The sequence below is a fragment of the Acomys russatus genome, chromosome 21 (genome assembly GCF_903995435.1).
Source record: "Acomys russatus chromosome 21, mAcoRus1.1, whole genome shotgun sequence".
NCBI lineage: Eukaryota > Metazoa > Chordata > Mammalia > Rodentia > Muridae > Acomys > Acomys russatus.
In genome coordinates, this window is record NC_067157.1 from 39,784,084 (window position 1) to 39,799,857 (window position 15,774).

Genomic DNA, 15,774 nt, shown 5'->3' on the forward strand with positions numbered 1-15,774 from the left:
GGGATAAAAGGTCAATTTAAGCTTAGAGTTTGAGGACATAACCCATCCTGGCAGTGAAAGCAATATGGTGGCCAGAGTGGCATATTGGGGGTTGGTCTGGTGCTATCTATTCAAATGCTAAGTCCTGGCCCCCAAGATCTGGCTACAGCCCAGATTCTCAGGTACGCCAAGTGCTGTTGTGCAAACTTCGCTTGCCAATATGCTCTGAGTGGTTAAATAAAGTTGTGACAGTCTATAACTGGGCAGAAGAGGAGCAAGGTGGAGTTTACTTTCCTGGGCTTGGAGTCTGGGGAGAGAGAAGCAGGAGAGAGGAAGCCAGAGAGAAGGAAGTCGCCATGGGGCAGGATGGACCACGAACACCTGCCCATGAGGGCTGGCCTGATGGAACAGAGGCAGCCCAGGCAGGAACAATTATGGCAAGTAACTTGGTGAGTGTAGCTGGGAAACAGCAAAATAACTTAGAGGGTTGATATCTGCCCAGTTATGGTGCTTTAAAGCTTTTATAAATCTGAAAGGTCCCTGCCTCTATTATTTGAAAACTAACTGGGGTAGAGAAGCTCTCTAGAGTCTAAAGTCCCTCCCACAACAGGGGCGCCAGCAGTGGTAGCAGGGGCATGACACAACTGGTTACATTTCACCTACAGCAAGGGAGCAGAGAGAAGTGGAGTCTGGTCTTAAACTTGCTTTCTCTTTCTGTGTGATCCTGCCACCACGCACATTCACGGTGGATCCCTCCTCCTCAGTTACAAGAAACTATCAGACACACCAAAAAGTGTGTCTCCTGGGTCACTCTATAGCCAGTCGAATGGCTATAAATGCCACTCTAGGAAGTCTGCAGGCAAGAAATTCCAAGCCATGTAGCTGAGTTGTATGTAGGCTGAGCGCAGCAAAACCAGATGAACCTTGAAGGGGGAGCGCTACCCATTAGTGTGCTGCATCCAGAACGTGAGGCATGGCATCAAAAGAGCACATTCTGGAGTCTTAAGACTTAATGTTATTTCCTCTCTTGTATTTTGGTTAACCTTTCTTTCCTAAGCCTTTATCCTAAGCCTGTATGGTTCCTGCATTTAAAGCAAATGACGTCTCACTCCACAGGTTCACAGCTAGGAGAAATTTGCCTGGTGAGTTCTGACATAGATGAAACTCTCAATTCTGGATTTTTAAGTTAGGGCTGGTGTGAGTTAAGACCAATGTTGTTGAAATAGCATGGATTTATTTTGCAAAAAAGGACATCAGATGGGGCCTGCTAAGGCAGAATGCTATGGTAAGAGCATGTCCACCTAAATTCATACTTTGGGAACGTAATCCCCAGTGCGACTGTGTTGAAAGGGAGATTTCTGAGAGGTGAATTAGAATGTGAGAGCTCTACCCACTCTCATGCATGTGAGTGTGGCCTCTAACCATTGGGTGTTCTGCCATAGAATGACACCACAAGAAGACTGTCACCGGACACAGGCACCCTGAGCTTGTACTTCCTAACTTCCATGTATATGTATATGTATATGTATATGTATATGTATATGTATATGTATATCATTGAGCTGGCAAGATGGCTCAAAGGAATAACTGCTTGCCACCAAGCCTAAAGACCTGAGATTGGACCCTCGGTCCAAGTGGCAGGAAGGAATCTACTTCCACAAGCTGCCCTCTGACTTTGGTAGTAGTTTAGGCTACTTGGTTTTAGTCTCCTTTTTGAAAATTATTACCTTATATAGTATTATTCATCTATCTAGTAGTTAACTTTTGTATTAGTCTATTTTCAATTACTATACTGAGAACCTGAGACTAGTTACTTAATGAGGAAAATAGATGTGTTTAGTTTACAGTTTTATAGATGGAAGGTCACAGGTCTGGGCCAATCGTTGTGAATGATATTCACAATGGCAAGTGAGGGGGGAAGGTGCAGGGGGAGGGAGGAGAAAGGAAAAAGAAGAAGTGAAGAGAGGAGGGAGAGAGAGGAGAGAGAGAAAACTACTTCACTCCTTCCTAGGGTCATTACACTAATGTCCTCTCCACATTAGGCTCTGTTCTTAAAGTCCACTCCTTCTTGACATCACCACATGAGGGACTAAGCTTCACACACAGGAGCCTTTGGAAACACACCCAACCCACATCCAAACTATAGTATCTTCCCCAAACTCTGGCTTTCACTGCCAAGCGTCATCCATAAAAAATGTACATAGTCCCTCCCATGTTTAACAGTCTCTAGAAATTCACAGCAGCCCAGACACATGAGTGTATTGGTTTTTCTTATCCTAGAGCCTTATTTGAAATCACAGGACACACAGGAAAAGTAACACTAGATAGCCTGTGATGTCACATGAAGTTGACATACCTTCATGGAGACTCAAGAGAAGTCATTGTTCAACATAAGTTACTATATATGGCTGGCTGTTCCCTAGGTAGTGAAGTCTAGGAGAACAGTGGATCATTATATCTATATTTCACACAGGACAGCAAAGTCTAAAGGCAATGAATGAAAGAGACCAGCTTCGTCCCTGGGCCTTGATGCCTGAAGTGACAGAGATGGGATGAGCTAGACAGCAGATGAAAAAAAATGCTGAAGAAGAGCAAAGACATGGATATAAGAACACCAAGGATGTGGTCTGGAAGTCCATAGTTCCCTTGGCCAAAGCACAGGGACAAGTTAGAGTGCTAAAGAGAAGTTACTGTTGGAATCCAAGGCTAGTACCAGAGCAAGGACAGCAGTGAGTGTCATGCAAGGCATCTGTGCCCAGGCCATTGGAGCCACACTGAATCCTCTGCACTCCACCCGTCGTCAGGCATGTCTGTGTCAGCCAGTAGTTGTAATGCCCTGGGAACTTTTTGGTTTGGGCCATTTTTTAAGTAATCCTTCCAGAGGTTCTGTTTGAGAAAGAGCAATTTTGAAAACTTCCCAAGAAATTTATGCTTACTGTAAAAGATATTGGGAAACAGAGGGAAAGGTATAAAGCAAGTAAATATCATTCTGATTCCTAATATTCTAACTATCGGTAATGCTGACATCTCCACCGCCATTTTGTTTCTGTTCCTACCTGACTTTTCTAACCTAACACAATTTGAATACTCCCCTATGGTAAAAGAGTTCCTTTGAAAACACAGTTTTCCTGACTTTGCTCCTGTTTATTTTGTGTTAAATAAATTTGCCAGTTTCAGTGGCACACACCTTTCGTCCCCGCCCTTGGAGGAGGAGGCACATGGATCTTTGTGTTGAAGGACAGCCTAGGCTGTATAGTGAGACCTTGTCTCCAAAATAAAGTTCCCTGTTGATGCACAAGAGCCCCCCCCCCCAGCCCTGTTTACATTGTGCATTCTTCTAAGCATGTTTAAGCCTTACAATAGTACAAGGGTGTCCATATAGAGTCATATCCCTATTTTGCAGATAAGCAAGTTACAAGGAAGATTAGGCAACTTAGACAAAAGAGCAACACCGGAAATACCAACTAAAACAAGAAATAACTAATAAAAAGCAGTGGCTCTTTCTCCAAACCTTAGAGTCCTTGGAAAAACTGGGTCTAAAACAGAACAGTAAAGATCAAGGCTGCATTAGGAAATTATTTCAGAAAAAAATAAATACGGCTCTTTTTGCTTTTCCACAAAGACTCTAATGCTCAAATGGAAAAAGAGTTCATGGCTTAACAGTTGGTGATTAGTAGCTCTTTTCTTGGGGCTTTGTGTAAGAGCAGTGAGAGTCCTGGGGAGGTGCAGCACCAGATTCGTTCCCCCCTGCACCTCCATGCAAGGACTAAAATCACCATGAAAACATAGTGGCAGGATACACACTGCTGCTGCTCCATGTAGCTACTGAGTAGCATCGTGCAGCCCTGATGCCTTGGGCTCTGTTTTTTGATTCCTGGAGCAACCAGTGGTTGCTTGACAAACTAAGCATCTTACCCAGGGCAGCTTCTTCCTCCTTCCCTAACTGAATTGTTCAGCAAACAGTGAGGGAACAGAGCAGTAGTTATTGGTTCTTTAGCAAAAGAAAAGCCTTTATATTGGGGGTAAAACTAACCCCAAAGCCTCATTTTATTCCTATATCCTTTGGTTCCCAATGTCTTTATTTTTGGTTCTTCATAAAACACTGAATGGCTAGGAAGGATTCCTCCAAGACAGAGGAAACTCAGTTCTTACAAGAATGAATCCTGTTTCCGATCATACAGTCAAGACCTCACTGTGGTATGCTAACATCCTTAGACTTGTGAGTCTTCCTGTTCAGCAGTTCTGCTAAAAGCTTGAAGCAAACCCATTGAGACAATAATGGGCAGGGCAGTCTTTTTTATGCTTCCGGGAGGCTTATCGAACTCTTTCCAGGAGGGAGAAGGAAAAAAAAAATTGTGAGGACACAAAACAACAGGATGTATTTTGAATGCTAGGACAGTCTTGTGGAAAGATGTTGAGTCATGGTATATAGACGGTTGGTCATTGGTGATGGCGGTTTAAAACTCCCAAATAGAGAGGCCAGCCTACTACCATGCTGCACAGGCAGGTGAAGACACCCAGAGGCCTGCCTGCTATGTGACTCACCCGTGGTGAGAACCCCAATGATGTGCACAGATGGGAGAGAACGAGAATCAGAAAAGTTTGAGCATCATGAAGAGTGCAACTGGAGACCCAAGGGTGGAGAGGAGTAGCCTGTTGTGAGTAGCCTAGCCTAACACCTGAGGCCGTGGTGAAGTCCCAGCCTGTGCTGCCACTGAGGGCCATGTATAGTGGCCATGCAGCAACAGGGGTCTGTGTTGATGTTCATAGCTCATGATTGACCATGCAGACATCCCTGGTCTGGCCCGCTGCCTAGCATCATGTTGATGTCCAAGGGCTATGCAGAGCTGTCCCTGAGCCCTCACTGGCTGTGGCACTCTGGTACTGATCCCACCTTTAGCCAGATGGAGAATGGGTCCTGCACCTCACCTGGGCAGCACAGGAAAGCTGGCCCTGGAGGTCAGGATATGGGTGAGCCAACCCTGAAGGCATGAGTGTGGGAGAGTTGGCCCTGCCACTCATCTGCCATGAAGCGGCACGAGCATGCGGGAAATGCCCTCCTCCTCCTTCTCAACCCTCACCACCAGCAGCAAGTAGGAAAGCTGGCCCCAGGATCATGAGCACAGAAGGCGGGGCGGGGGCAGGGGGCAGGGGAGCTGTGCCTCAATTAGGCAGCACTGTAGAGCTGGCCCTAATGGCAAAGGCACAGGTGAGTCAGTACCTAGGGCAGGAGAGCAGGAGAGCTGTTCCTGCCCCTTGCCAGCTGAAGCACTGGATGAGCTAACCTGAGCAGTGCTGGAGAGCTCACCCTGGAGGTGTGGGTGCGGGAAAGTTGGCAGGCTGACCAACTCAGGTGCCACCTAGGCCCAGATCCAGAGCTTTAAGTTGGCTCACCCGAACATCTACCTCATCTGGGAACTGCTGGAGTGCATGAAAGGGCTGGTCTTGCAGATCCAGGGTTACAGTATCTCCATGACACAGGGCAACAACAGAATATCTGAGAGGAATCATGGTGAGGATCCACTATTGATAGTGTAGCAGAAGCCAGAAGCCTCAAGCTGTGTGGACAAAAGGATGTACTGTGTGACACAATGTGACACCCTGCAGCTTCCACAATGAAATGTTTTTAATGGTGTTTTTGTTTTTTATTATTTTTGCTTCTTGTTTGTTTGTTTTCTTTTGTGAGGGAGGCTGCAAGGAGGGAGGGCAGATATGAAGGGGGTGCGGAGACGAGATGAGTAGGATTGGGGTACATGATGTGAAACTCACAAAGAATCAATAAAAAGTTAAAAAAAAAAAAAAAAAAAAACACCAAATAAACCACAGGCTATAAGGCAGAGGCGAGAAGCACCTGAAATAGTCCCTGTTGTCTGTTGTCTATCTTTATCTATCTATTATCTATCTATCTATCTATCTATCTATCTATCTATCTATCATCTATTTATCTTTCTATCTATCTATTTATCATCAATCTATCATCTATTCTATCTAGCTTTTGTCCCAATTTCAAGAATGGGTGGGTCTATGTCTGTAGATACCAAAAAGAAAACAAGAATAGGTAGTTTGGAATTCAGTGTGATGGTTTCCCAATTGTTCCTTATTTCCCCCCTTGGGAATGTTCAGTTTTGACATAATAACAAATCTGTTTATATTTGCAAAGGATTATCCACAGATCCTGTTTCTGGAGGAAGACTCAAACAAGGATTTAGTAAATCTTCTAAACAGAATTGACTCCTAGAAGCCAGGTAAGAACAAAGCCGCATGCATCCCAGCGCAGCTGGTCATGCAATGATGTACAGGGTCCAGTGAGTGAACTCTGAGAGAAGAAGCCTAGAGCAAACACGCCTCGAGAGGGACTTACAAAGTGTTCTCTTGAAGCTGTTTGCTGAGTCTGTGGTTTGAACAGACACCTAGGATTTTTTCGTATGTATGTAGTTTGCTTGTGCATATAGAAGCCAAACGACAACCCAGATTTCATTCCATTCTTCAGGTACCAGCTGCCTCTTTCTTTTCTTTGTTTGTTTGTTTGTTTGTTTGTTTTTCCTGAGACAGGGTTTCTTTGTGTAGCCTTGGCTGTCCTGAACTCAATTTGTAAACTAGGCTGGCCTTGAACTCACAGAGATCTGCCTGCCTCTGCCTCCCAAGTGGTGCGATCACAGGCACGTGCCACCCTCTCCAGCGCCTTTCTTTCTTTTGAAGCAGTGTTTCCTTCTGGCATGAAATACAACAATAAACTAGGGTAGGTAGCTCCTCAACACCAGGGACCCACCTATTTCTGTCTCCCCATCCCTGGTTGGGATTATAAACACACTTCATCATTCCTGGCTCTTCTGTGTTTCTTAGGCCAGCACTATACCAAGCTATTTCTACATCCTGTGTATGCCTTGACTGTATAGGGAAGGGAATACTTCTTCTCTTTGACCTGGAAGCTATTGACTTTTTCCTTTTTTAAAATATATTTCCCCTAAAGTGGTATCTTGTGCTCACACCCATAGACTCCTACATCTCCATTCTGGAAAGTTCTGCTATGTGAGTGTAATAAGTCCGTTGTGATTTAATTTGAGAGACAAGGTATCTCCTGGTCTGAAGGTGGCCACAGATATGCGTCGTGCCTCCCAGGACTTCAAAAGCTGGAGTCCCAGGTTACCCAGCATTTTCCATGTGAAACCTGAGTGGTAACGCTCATGTCTTTTTGCTTTCTGTCCTCAGACTGGCTTCCTGAAGCTCTGAAGCCTGAATGTTTGGTCACCCAGAAACACCACCACAGAAGGCCAGAAATGTCTGTTTGGAATCTTTTGGAATAAGCAACGTTGGCTTTCAACTGTATTTACTCCTTTGACACTTTCTAAAAGTCATTAAATTTATCAGCCTAAATCCTAACCTCTGGTTTAAAGATTCAAAGATTTGCTTGAAGCGTCCTCAAGGTATTTAAGGATGAGAATATTTTTTATATTTATATCTTTTTATTAGTCATTGGAGAACTACATTATCTTAAAGGAACATTGGGTTTTAACCCACTTCAGATTCTATGTAAAAGCCAGGACTTCCCATTTTTTGACATGTCTATCTATTACACCATGATTAGTAATTATTCCTACTTTATTTTTAATGCTATGATTTTTTTGTGTCTTTAATGTGTATGGTGTGCATTTAAATTGTATGCAGCATGTATATGCACCACATGCATTCTTCGTGCCCAGCAAAAGTCACAAGAGAATGTCAGATCTCCTGGAACTAGAGTCACAGATATTTGTGAGCAATCATGTGGGCAAAGGGAGCCAAATCCACGTCCTCTCCAAGAGCAGCAAGTGCTCGTAATTGCTGGGCCATCTCTCCAACCCCCATGCCACCATGTTCAGCCTCAGACTATTTCTTGAAGAGGAGGGGAAAGGTTGAAGAAACATTCTCTCTGTGTGAAAGAAGGCTCAAAACAGTGATTTTCAACCTTTTTAGTGCTGGGACCCATTCCTACAACTCCTCATTTTTTTGTGACCCCCAACCATAAGATTATTTTTTGCTGCTACCCATTACTGTAATTTTGCTTCTGTTATGAACCATAATGTATCTGTGTTTTCCAATGGTCTTTTGGACCGCATGAACCACAGACCGAGAGCAACTGCTGTAAGGATTTTGTATCGCATTCATTTATCGTAGCCAAACCTGAAGCCTCCTACTCATGTTTTTATCATCACTTTGTTTACACAGTTGTGTTGGGAGGTGAGTCAACTCTTCCTTCTCTTTGGAGTCTTCAGGGTCAGCCTTTGTAGAGCATTTTAGTTCATATTTCTTAGTTCAAGAACTTTTTCTTAATCAGGGACTTTAATTGGGAAAGTTAAGCCTCGTTGTTCTCTGTCAGTATTTCAGCAAAAGGATCCCAGGCTACCCCCACTGCCATGCAGCACAGTGAAATGCAAATGATCTAGACCATGGGGACCAAATGCCATTGTTTCACTTACAGGAAAATCAAATATTTTCTGCAAGTGACCAAAGACTGTGTAAAGGTATTTGTGGAAGCGTCTGCGACCAGACCTTGGCTGAGGTTGGCTATTGTTTGGAGAGACTGCCTTCCCACCCAGAGGAAAGGGGGACTGTGGGAACTAAGATATCCCAGAAACAGTTAATTTGGTCCTGTGAGGTTATCTCACTGCCTCTTTGTCCACTCTGGTTCAACTGGGCTTACAGACCCTGGTCTCACTGCTGATCCCTTACTGTCACTGGCTTCAACCCAGCCCCACCTTGGACTTCTTGACATGATTTCTTCAATACACAGTAAACTCAAGACTTCTCATTTTCTCATACCCTCTTCCTATTTAGAGTACACACACATAAACACACACACACACACACACACACACACACACACACACACACCCCAAAATAAAAACAATCTAGGGAGTATGATGTTTTCTGAGGAAATCCCAATAAGGAATAAGTGAATTTCTAAGAGGTACTAGAAATCAATTGTAAGCATTATTATGAAACTGAATCATGGTAGTAGGGGAAACACCAAATTCTGGTGGCTAGACCTTATGCATCAGAAATAAACCATATGACATCCTAAGATTCAGTGATGAGAATGTGACCAAAGCTTATAGATTTATATATAGTTTTATTGAATGTCTATGATTTACACATCATGCACCAAAATCCCTCTCTTCCCCCCCCAGTAAAATAAAACAAACAGACAAACAAAAGTCTTGTCATAGAAGCTGTAGTGTATAGGTTTTTCTTAAGCCATAATTTACTCAAGAGGTAAAGTTCCAATGGGTATTGAAAAGTCATAATTTACTCAAGAGGTAAAGTTCCAATGGGTGCTGAAAAGCACTTTCAGAAGAAGTAATGACCAGGAGAGGGCATGAGGGAGCCAGGAAGGTTTCTCTATGTCAATAGGAATGGAGCCCATGTTGATGCCGGTGTCGCTAAATGAAAAAAACCAAGCCAGAGTGCTAGATGCTTAGCGTTTATTATATGTAGGATATATATGTTGGGAAAGACAGTCTCAAAAACGAAAATACAGAGTCGTCAAAGGTTACATTTTACACTTTCAAAATCAATTAACAAGATATCAAGTGAGAGATTACAAATACAGGTACATTACAAAAAGCAATCATCTTGGGAATACAAACTAACAATGACTTAAACTGATCAACTACAGATACATTTTTCTATTGATGATTACAAACAGTACTTCAGAACTTAAGCAGCTTAAGTAGTAATTTAAGCTAGACAAAGAAAATTCTTATCTAGTATACTTTTTTTTAAATTCCAGTACAGTTTCTTAAATTCCTGATAAAAACATAAAGAGTATTAGAGTCAGCAAGACTCTTTTGACTGATGACTCGATTATTTTACTGCTTAACTTGGTTTCACAGAGATTTCTTTTCTGTCAGATGTAAGTGACAAGTTTTGTCTTTAAGATAAACAAAGTCATAACTCACATTGCAACAACATCACATGAAAAACATCAAAAACTACACTTAAAATTCACTTTTAAAATGAAGAAGTCGATAGCTTCCGGAGGAACTTTTTCTACAAAGCTACGCAGTAGGCTACAAGAAGACTAAACTACATCCAACCCTGAAGATAGACGAGTCCCTGAAAAGAAACACACAGCCTAGTTATAAATGCCGTCCGGAGAGAACCATCTTCTCTTAAAACAAAAACAACAAAACAAAACAAAACAAAAAAAAAACAAAAAACAAAAACAAAAAAACCACTTTCCAAGTTGAAGCAATCCAAACTTCCCCATCATGGTCTCCCTAGGCAGTACTACACACAAAGTTACTAAATCAACATCATTACAACGACTTAACAATTAAATTCAACACATTAAACTATTTACAAAATAGCAGCTGACGTTTTGGATCTTGGTTGTGATTAAATGATAATAATACTATGGGGATAATAATACTATGGGGATAATAATACTATGGGGATAATAATACTATGGGGATAATAATATGGGGATAATAATATGGGGATAATAATATGATAATGTTTGCAGTTTGATTACAAAATACACACGCGCTCACTAAATTTGGTACAAAGCATGAAAACTAAGGATATATTTTGGCACAATGCATGCAGTTAGAAAATTATTTTTCTCAAGCTAGCAAATAAGCTAAAGCCCCAATCCTGTTTTCCAAAGCTTGCCCCTCAAACTGTAACTGATGTTTCAAACTGTAATTGATGTTTAAAACATCTTCCACAAGAAAAACACCCTCTTAATCAATTTATCTGAATGCATGATGGAAATGGGGCAAGATAGCAGTGTTGGTGCCCGCTGTAAAAACATGGGGAATTGGGGGTAGCGGGAGCTGGCCCAGACTTACAGCGGTCACTGCTATTTGGGCTTCTTGTGGTTGCGGCTGCGGCTGCGGCTGAGGCTGCGGCTGTGGCTGCGGCTGCGGCTGCGGCTGGGGCTGCAGTGGGGGCTGCAACTGGGGTTGGGGCTGCAGCTGGGGCTGCAGCGGGGGCTGGGGCTGCAGCTGTAGTGGCTGGGGCTGCAGCTGTAGTGACTGGGGCTGCAGCTGCAGCTGTATTGGGGGCTGCAGCTGCAGCTGGGGCTGGGGCTGCGGCTGGGGCTGGGGCTGCAGCTGCAGCTGAAACTGGGGCTGCTGCTGGGGCTGCGGCTGGGGTTGCGGCAGCGGCTGCGGCAGCGGCTGCGGCAGCGGTGGCGGAGGTGGCGGAGGCAGCAGCGGTGGTGGTGGTGGTGGTGGCTGCTGCTGCTGTGCCAGACAGGTTACCCCGGGCCCCATAGGGATGGTGCTATTCACAAAACCATTCTGGGGGGGAGGAGGGGGGAGCTGCCAAAACCCCAACAGGGAGGAAATCTCCAGAGAGGCAGGAATCGCTATGTTCACAGCATCTACCAGCAGCTCTTTGGGCACAGTGACTTTCCCAATCCCCTCCTTAGCCATCTCAAAACATGGGTTGAGCTTGAGAGGCGACTGAGGCTCTTGCAGAGGCAATTCCTCAAAGAAACCCATGTTGCAAAAACCTTTGCCATCTGCTTTAAGTGGCAGGCCAGCAAGTGGGGCATATGAGGTAGAAGCAGGGTTGAACTTATGATCCTGAAGGGGTGAAGGAGGAGAGGTTGGAACTACCCCAGGGTGCAGAGTAACAAGCTGCTCTGGCATTGGCGGCATGGGCTGGGGAGCCTGTTCTGGGGGAGCGAGCACTAGACCATGAACCTCAGGTGGCAAGCCACCTGCAAGCCCATTCTGGGGGGGCGCTCCTAACTGGAAAGGAGGCATGGGTGCAGCCTTCAGCTGGAATGAAGGCGCAATGGTATGAAAGGTGCTCAGGTATTCTCCTCCCTGCATATTCTCCTGCATCAGCTCCTGGGAGTGTGTCTTCTTAGTATGACGAGTGAGGTGATCTTTGCGCCCAAATCTCTGGGCACAGAACTGACACAGGAAGTCCTTGCATCCTGTGTGGACCACCAGGTGGCGGCGCACATCCTTCCGGGTGTAGAAGCATCTTTCGCAATGGTCGCACTGGTGTTTCTTCTCCCTGGTCACATTGTGGGACTTTTCTTCTGCGTGAGACTTGAGGTGGTCCAGCAGGACCTCGGTGCTCCCCAGCTCCAGGGTGCAGACCCCACAAGTGAGATCTCCACTGCTGGCCGAATGCAGGGCCAGGTGCCTCTTGTAGCCCAGCATGGTGTGGTACTTCTTGCCACACTCCTCACACACGAAGGAGATCTTGTTGGGGTCGTGGGTCTGGAGGTGATTCTTCAGGTGGTCCTTCCGGTTGAATGTCTTCTCACAGAGGGCACACTGGTGGGTCTTCTGAGGTGAGTGTGTAGCCATGTGTCTGGAAGCAGAAAAGGGGGAGGCAGGAGGTAATAGGGTTACTTTATGAAGGAAGAAAAGACACAGAGACAACACTGTCAAGACATTACTAGTTATTTTCTCTAAGTCTTGGTGACGTTTTCACTTATGAACTCCTTCTCTATATTCTCCAAATGCATACAACATTTTATCGTTTAAAAAAAAAAGCCAAGATTACTAAAAGCCAGATTCAACTTTGTACCTGTAGGAAATACTGACATACTGTGCTTTCCTATTATATATAAATCTAAAAATATATTTTTCAAAAAGGGGTTAAACAGGTGTTTAATACTCCAGAAATTTCTGAATTTCCCAATTTGGCCCCATGTGCACAGAACTCATCAGTTCCAAGTTTAGCTGATGTCCCTAACACAGTTCTTGTACTTTCTCTCTTGGTTATTTGAGACAGGGTTTCTCTGTGTAGCCTTGGCTGTCCTGTACTCACTTTGTAGACCACGTTGGCCTCAAACTCACAAGGACCCACCTGCCTCTGCCTCCCAAGTGCTGGGATTAAAGGCGTGTGCTACTACGCCTGGCAGAGCCTTTTTATTAAAACAAAACAAACAACAACAACAAAACAAAACTATACTTAATCTCAGAGAAACTATCCAATCAATCTTCAATTTTTACCATGTTGCAATCCTTCAACTTGGAAAAGCTCATTAAGTGATTATCACTGCAAGTACTGTGCTAGCACCTCCTCCAAAACACAATTTGTTAGGGCCTGTGGCTTGCACGGAGTGTGTAAGGGGCTTCATATTGCCAGGGACAGTGACACTTCAGCACCTCTTTATTAGGCTGTCCTAGTCACAATTTCAACTCACTTGTACCCTTCGAACCAGGGTCTTTGAATACAAGGAAATCCCATGCACTTTATTTTTCTTTTAAATCTCTTTAAGTCAGTATGTTTGCCCAATATATGCATAATTATACCTTTCACCCAAGCACCTACCCTGTTTTGTCTATCCCAGATTCACAGCCAACAGTTTAGATGACAGTGGTGGCCCCAATAATGAAGACTGGAAGCCAGTTCAAAAATCACATCACTGATCGGAATTAAACTGACCTTTTCTCTCAAATAAAGCAAGCGGCCACATTTCCCTCCTCTCTCCTCTTTAAAGAAAGTAGCCTACTGTGTACAGTGCTAAGAAAAGTTACTTCCATTCCTGCCCTTCATCTCACCACTGCTTGCTACGCACAGCATGGTGGGCACTGTGAGGCGGGGACCCCGCTGAAGGCTGAGAACCAATGCAATAGGCTTTGGGATATCTGATCTACACAGTGATGTACTTAAGTATGTTTAGCCACTGTGAAGGGGGGATTTGGAGTGCAAGTCGAGGGCAGATGCCCATGGCATCCCATAAGATGGCTACCTATACCAAACAGGGATGAATATAAAAGCAAGACCGGCTTACAAACTTGATTTTTAAATCATTTTCCTATTTAGCCTGGTACTAACGAGCAAGACTCCAAAGCTCTGTCCAGGGTTTTATTGTTGCTCTTCTACCTTTCATCCTTTGTGGAAGATTTAATCATCTCTCACCCATGGTCAAATATGGATAATAACCTGACTTGGCATCTCCTACCCACTCTTCCTTGTGCTGCCTGAGTGGGATATAGATTTATAGCAGTACTTGGGCATTGTGGATTTGCTCCTGTCTCTAAAGAGTTGATGCTCTCCCCCACCTGGCACCCAACCTTCCCTCTCACATTTATTCTTTACCTTACTTTCTCATGCAACAGCCTCTATTCAGTTGATGACTTCACTATGACCCCTTCTCCCCACTTCTGTCACCTCGCAGTGCATAACCCACAAGTTTTCTGGCCCTTGGCTGTCTCTTCCCAGTAGCTGTTTGTGGTGCTTGGATCCACATTCTCTTTCTGGTTAAGCAACCAGAAATAGAACTTGGGTTAGGAATTGGATGGGATGCTGCCCTACCACCTTTGAGACGAACCTAAGCATCCTACCATTTCACTGATCTTCAAATTCTTAAAAGAGCATGGCCTTTGGCCAAGGAGGTCAGAGTGATGGGGCAAGAGCAGTAAGTCTTGGATAATGGACACTGCTTCCTGCTTTGGCCTACTTTCTTGATGGAACAAGCCATTTCTCCTGAACCACCACATCTTCAACAGTGCTTAAAGCACCAATTCATCTTACCATTGTATTTGTAACTAATTCTATTTACTACAATAACCCATTTATCCCACTGTCTTTTCTCCTCCCCAGGTAGCCTAAGGTGGCCTCACTAAAGCCATGACTGCCCTTTGTTTAAGCAAGGGAGCATGCATGCACACAAAATGAGTTTGATACTAACCAAGGAGCCCCTGACACAATCAGTGCACATGGTGGGCACTTGATACCGTTACTATGACAACTAGAGAATGGCCTACAACAGAAGACATTTGAATTTTAAAATACCAAAGCATTCTCAGTCTTTTAAATTTTTTTTTCGCGGTCTTATTTTAAACATCAACTTATATTATATTATCGGTAATGGTGATGTCCTTAAGGTCAGGAGCATCATTTATATCTTCGTTTTACCTCTTTTAAGTGCCTTCCTCCAAAGTGCTCCAAGATGGAATTATAATGTACTGCTACCTACCACTCAGACTGGAAGCTAGGTTGCTAAGTCTCTCACCTCTGCATTTATACACGTGAGTCGTCAGCAAGTTAAAGCTTGAAGGATCATTTCATGAAGACTAGAGACAAGCCCTATCAAGAGAAGTAATACTGACAGCACTCGGTGTTGATCAGACTGTGGTCTGATGGCATAGTTTGTCATTGCCGTGATATTGCTAAAATCCATTGTGGGTACCACTTACCTCATAGTAGACAGTACCTAATCGACACTGGAGAAATAATTCATATTATACACCAACTCTCTTTTAAAGGGCTCATCTGAAGACCACTGGTTTGGCACATCATGGACTCCTGAAACGTCTCAGAAAATATACATGCACCAAGTCTGGATACCCAAGTGAACTCCAATAACCAGAGATATGGCTTTAAAGAGTCCCTGAAAGGCTAAAATGTACCCAACACCCCACCTTCTCGTCCCCTTTATTGAGAGCTCTGAAAGCTTGAAGAGACACTTAAAGGTCCGAGCAAAAGCACACACCTTCCTAAAGCCTCTCACCTCATCAGTTTATATTTAGAGACGAAGGCTTTGCCACACTCAGCCTGGGAGCACTTGAATGGCCGCTCCCTGGAGTGCGAATAGTTGTGGATGGTGAACTTCTCCAGTGTAAGGAAAGACTTGCCACATGACTGGCAGCGGAATGGAGCCATGGCCTTTGCTTTTCACACTTTCTTTCTCAGGGGTGCTGACCAAATGCTGTGCCATTTAAGCACAGACAGAAAGAAGGTAGGGAGTCACTATGGCTAGGACTCCAGAAAAGGGTAGTGACACAGGGCAGATCCAGGGCAGGGAGGGGATTTTCATCACAATAGCTGGGTCGT

The 15,774-nt window shown here is 44.2% G+C and overlaps 1 protein-coding gene across 2 annotated transcripts; it reads right to left on the reverse strand.

Annotated features, from left to right (window-relative positions):
- Nucleotides 1–9,404: 9,404 nt before the first annotated feature.
- Plagl1 (PLAG1 like zinc finger 1) lies at nucleotides 9,405–15,774 on the reverse strand. Of its 2 annotated transcripts, none has more exons than XM_051164381.1 (2): nucleotides 10,812–12,317; nucleotides 9,405–10,074 (listed from the first exon to the last, which is right to left on the reverse strand). In XM_051164381.1, the coding sequence occupies exons 1-2, from the start codon at nucleotides 12,291–12,293 to the stop codon at nucleotides 10,045–10,047; spliced, it is 1,512 nt and encodes a 503-aa protein (XP_051020338.1). In that variant the 5' UTR covers nucleotides 12,294–12,317; the 3' UTR covers nucleotides 9,405–10,044. The 2 variants fall into 2 exon arrangements, with proteins under 2 accessions (XP_051020338.1, XP_051020339.1); XM_051164382.1 differs by lacking the exon at nucleotides 9,405–10,074 and adding an exon at nucleotides 15,452–15,774 and having other exon boundaries at nucleotides 10,424–12,297.

Excerpts from the sequence above, each read along its gene's own strand:
- Plagl1 (XM_051164382.1), bottom strand. The coding sequence starts at position 15,603 with ATGGCTCCATTCCGCTGCCAGTCATGTGGCAAGTCTTTCCTTACACTG. Across the intron at positions 12,298-15,451 it reads TCTAAATATAAACTGATGAG|ACACATGGCTACACACTCAC; the intron begins GTGAGAGGCTTT and ends TTCTGCTTCCAG.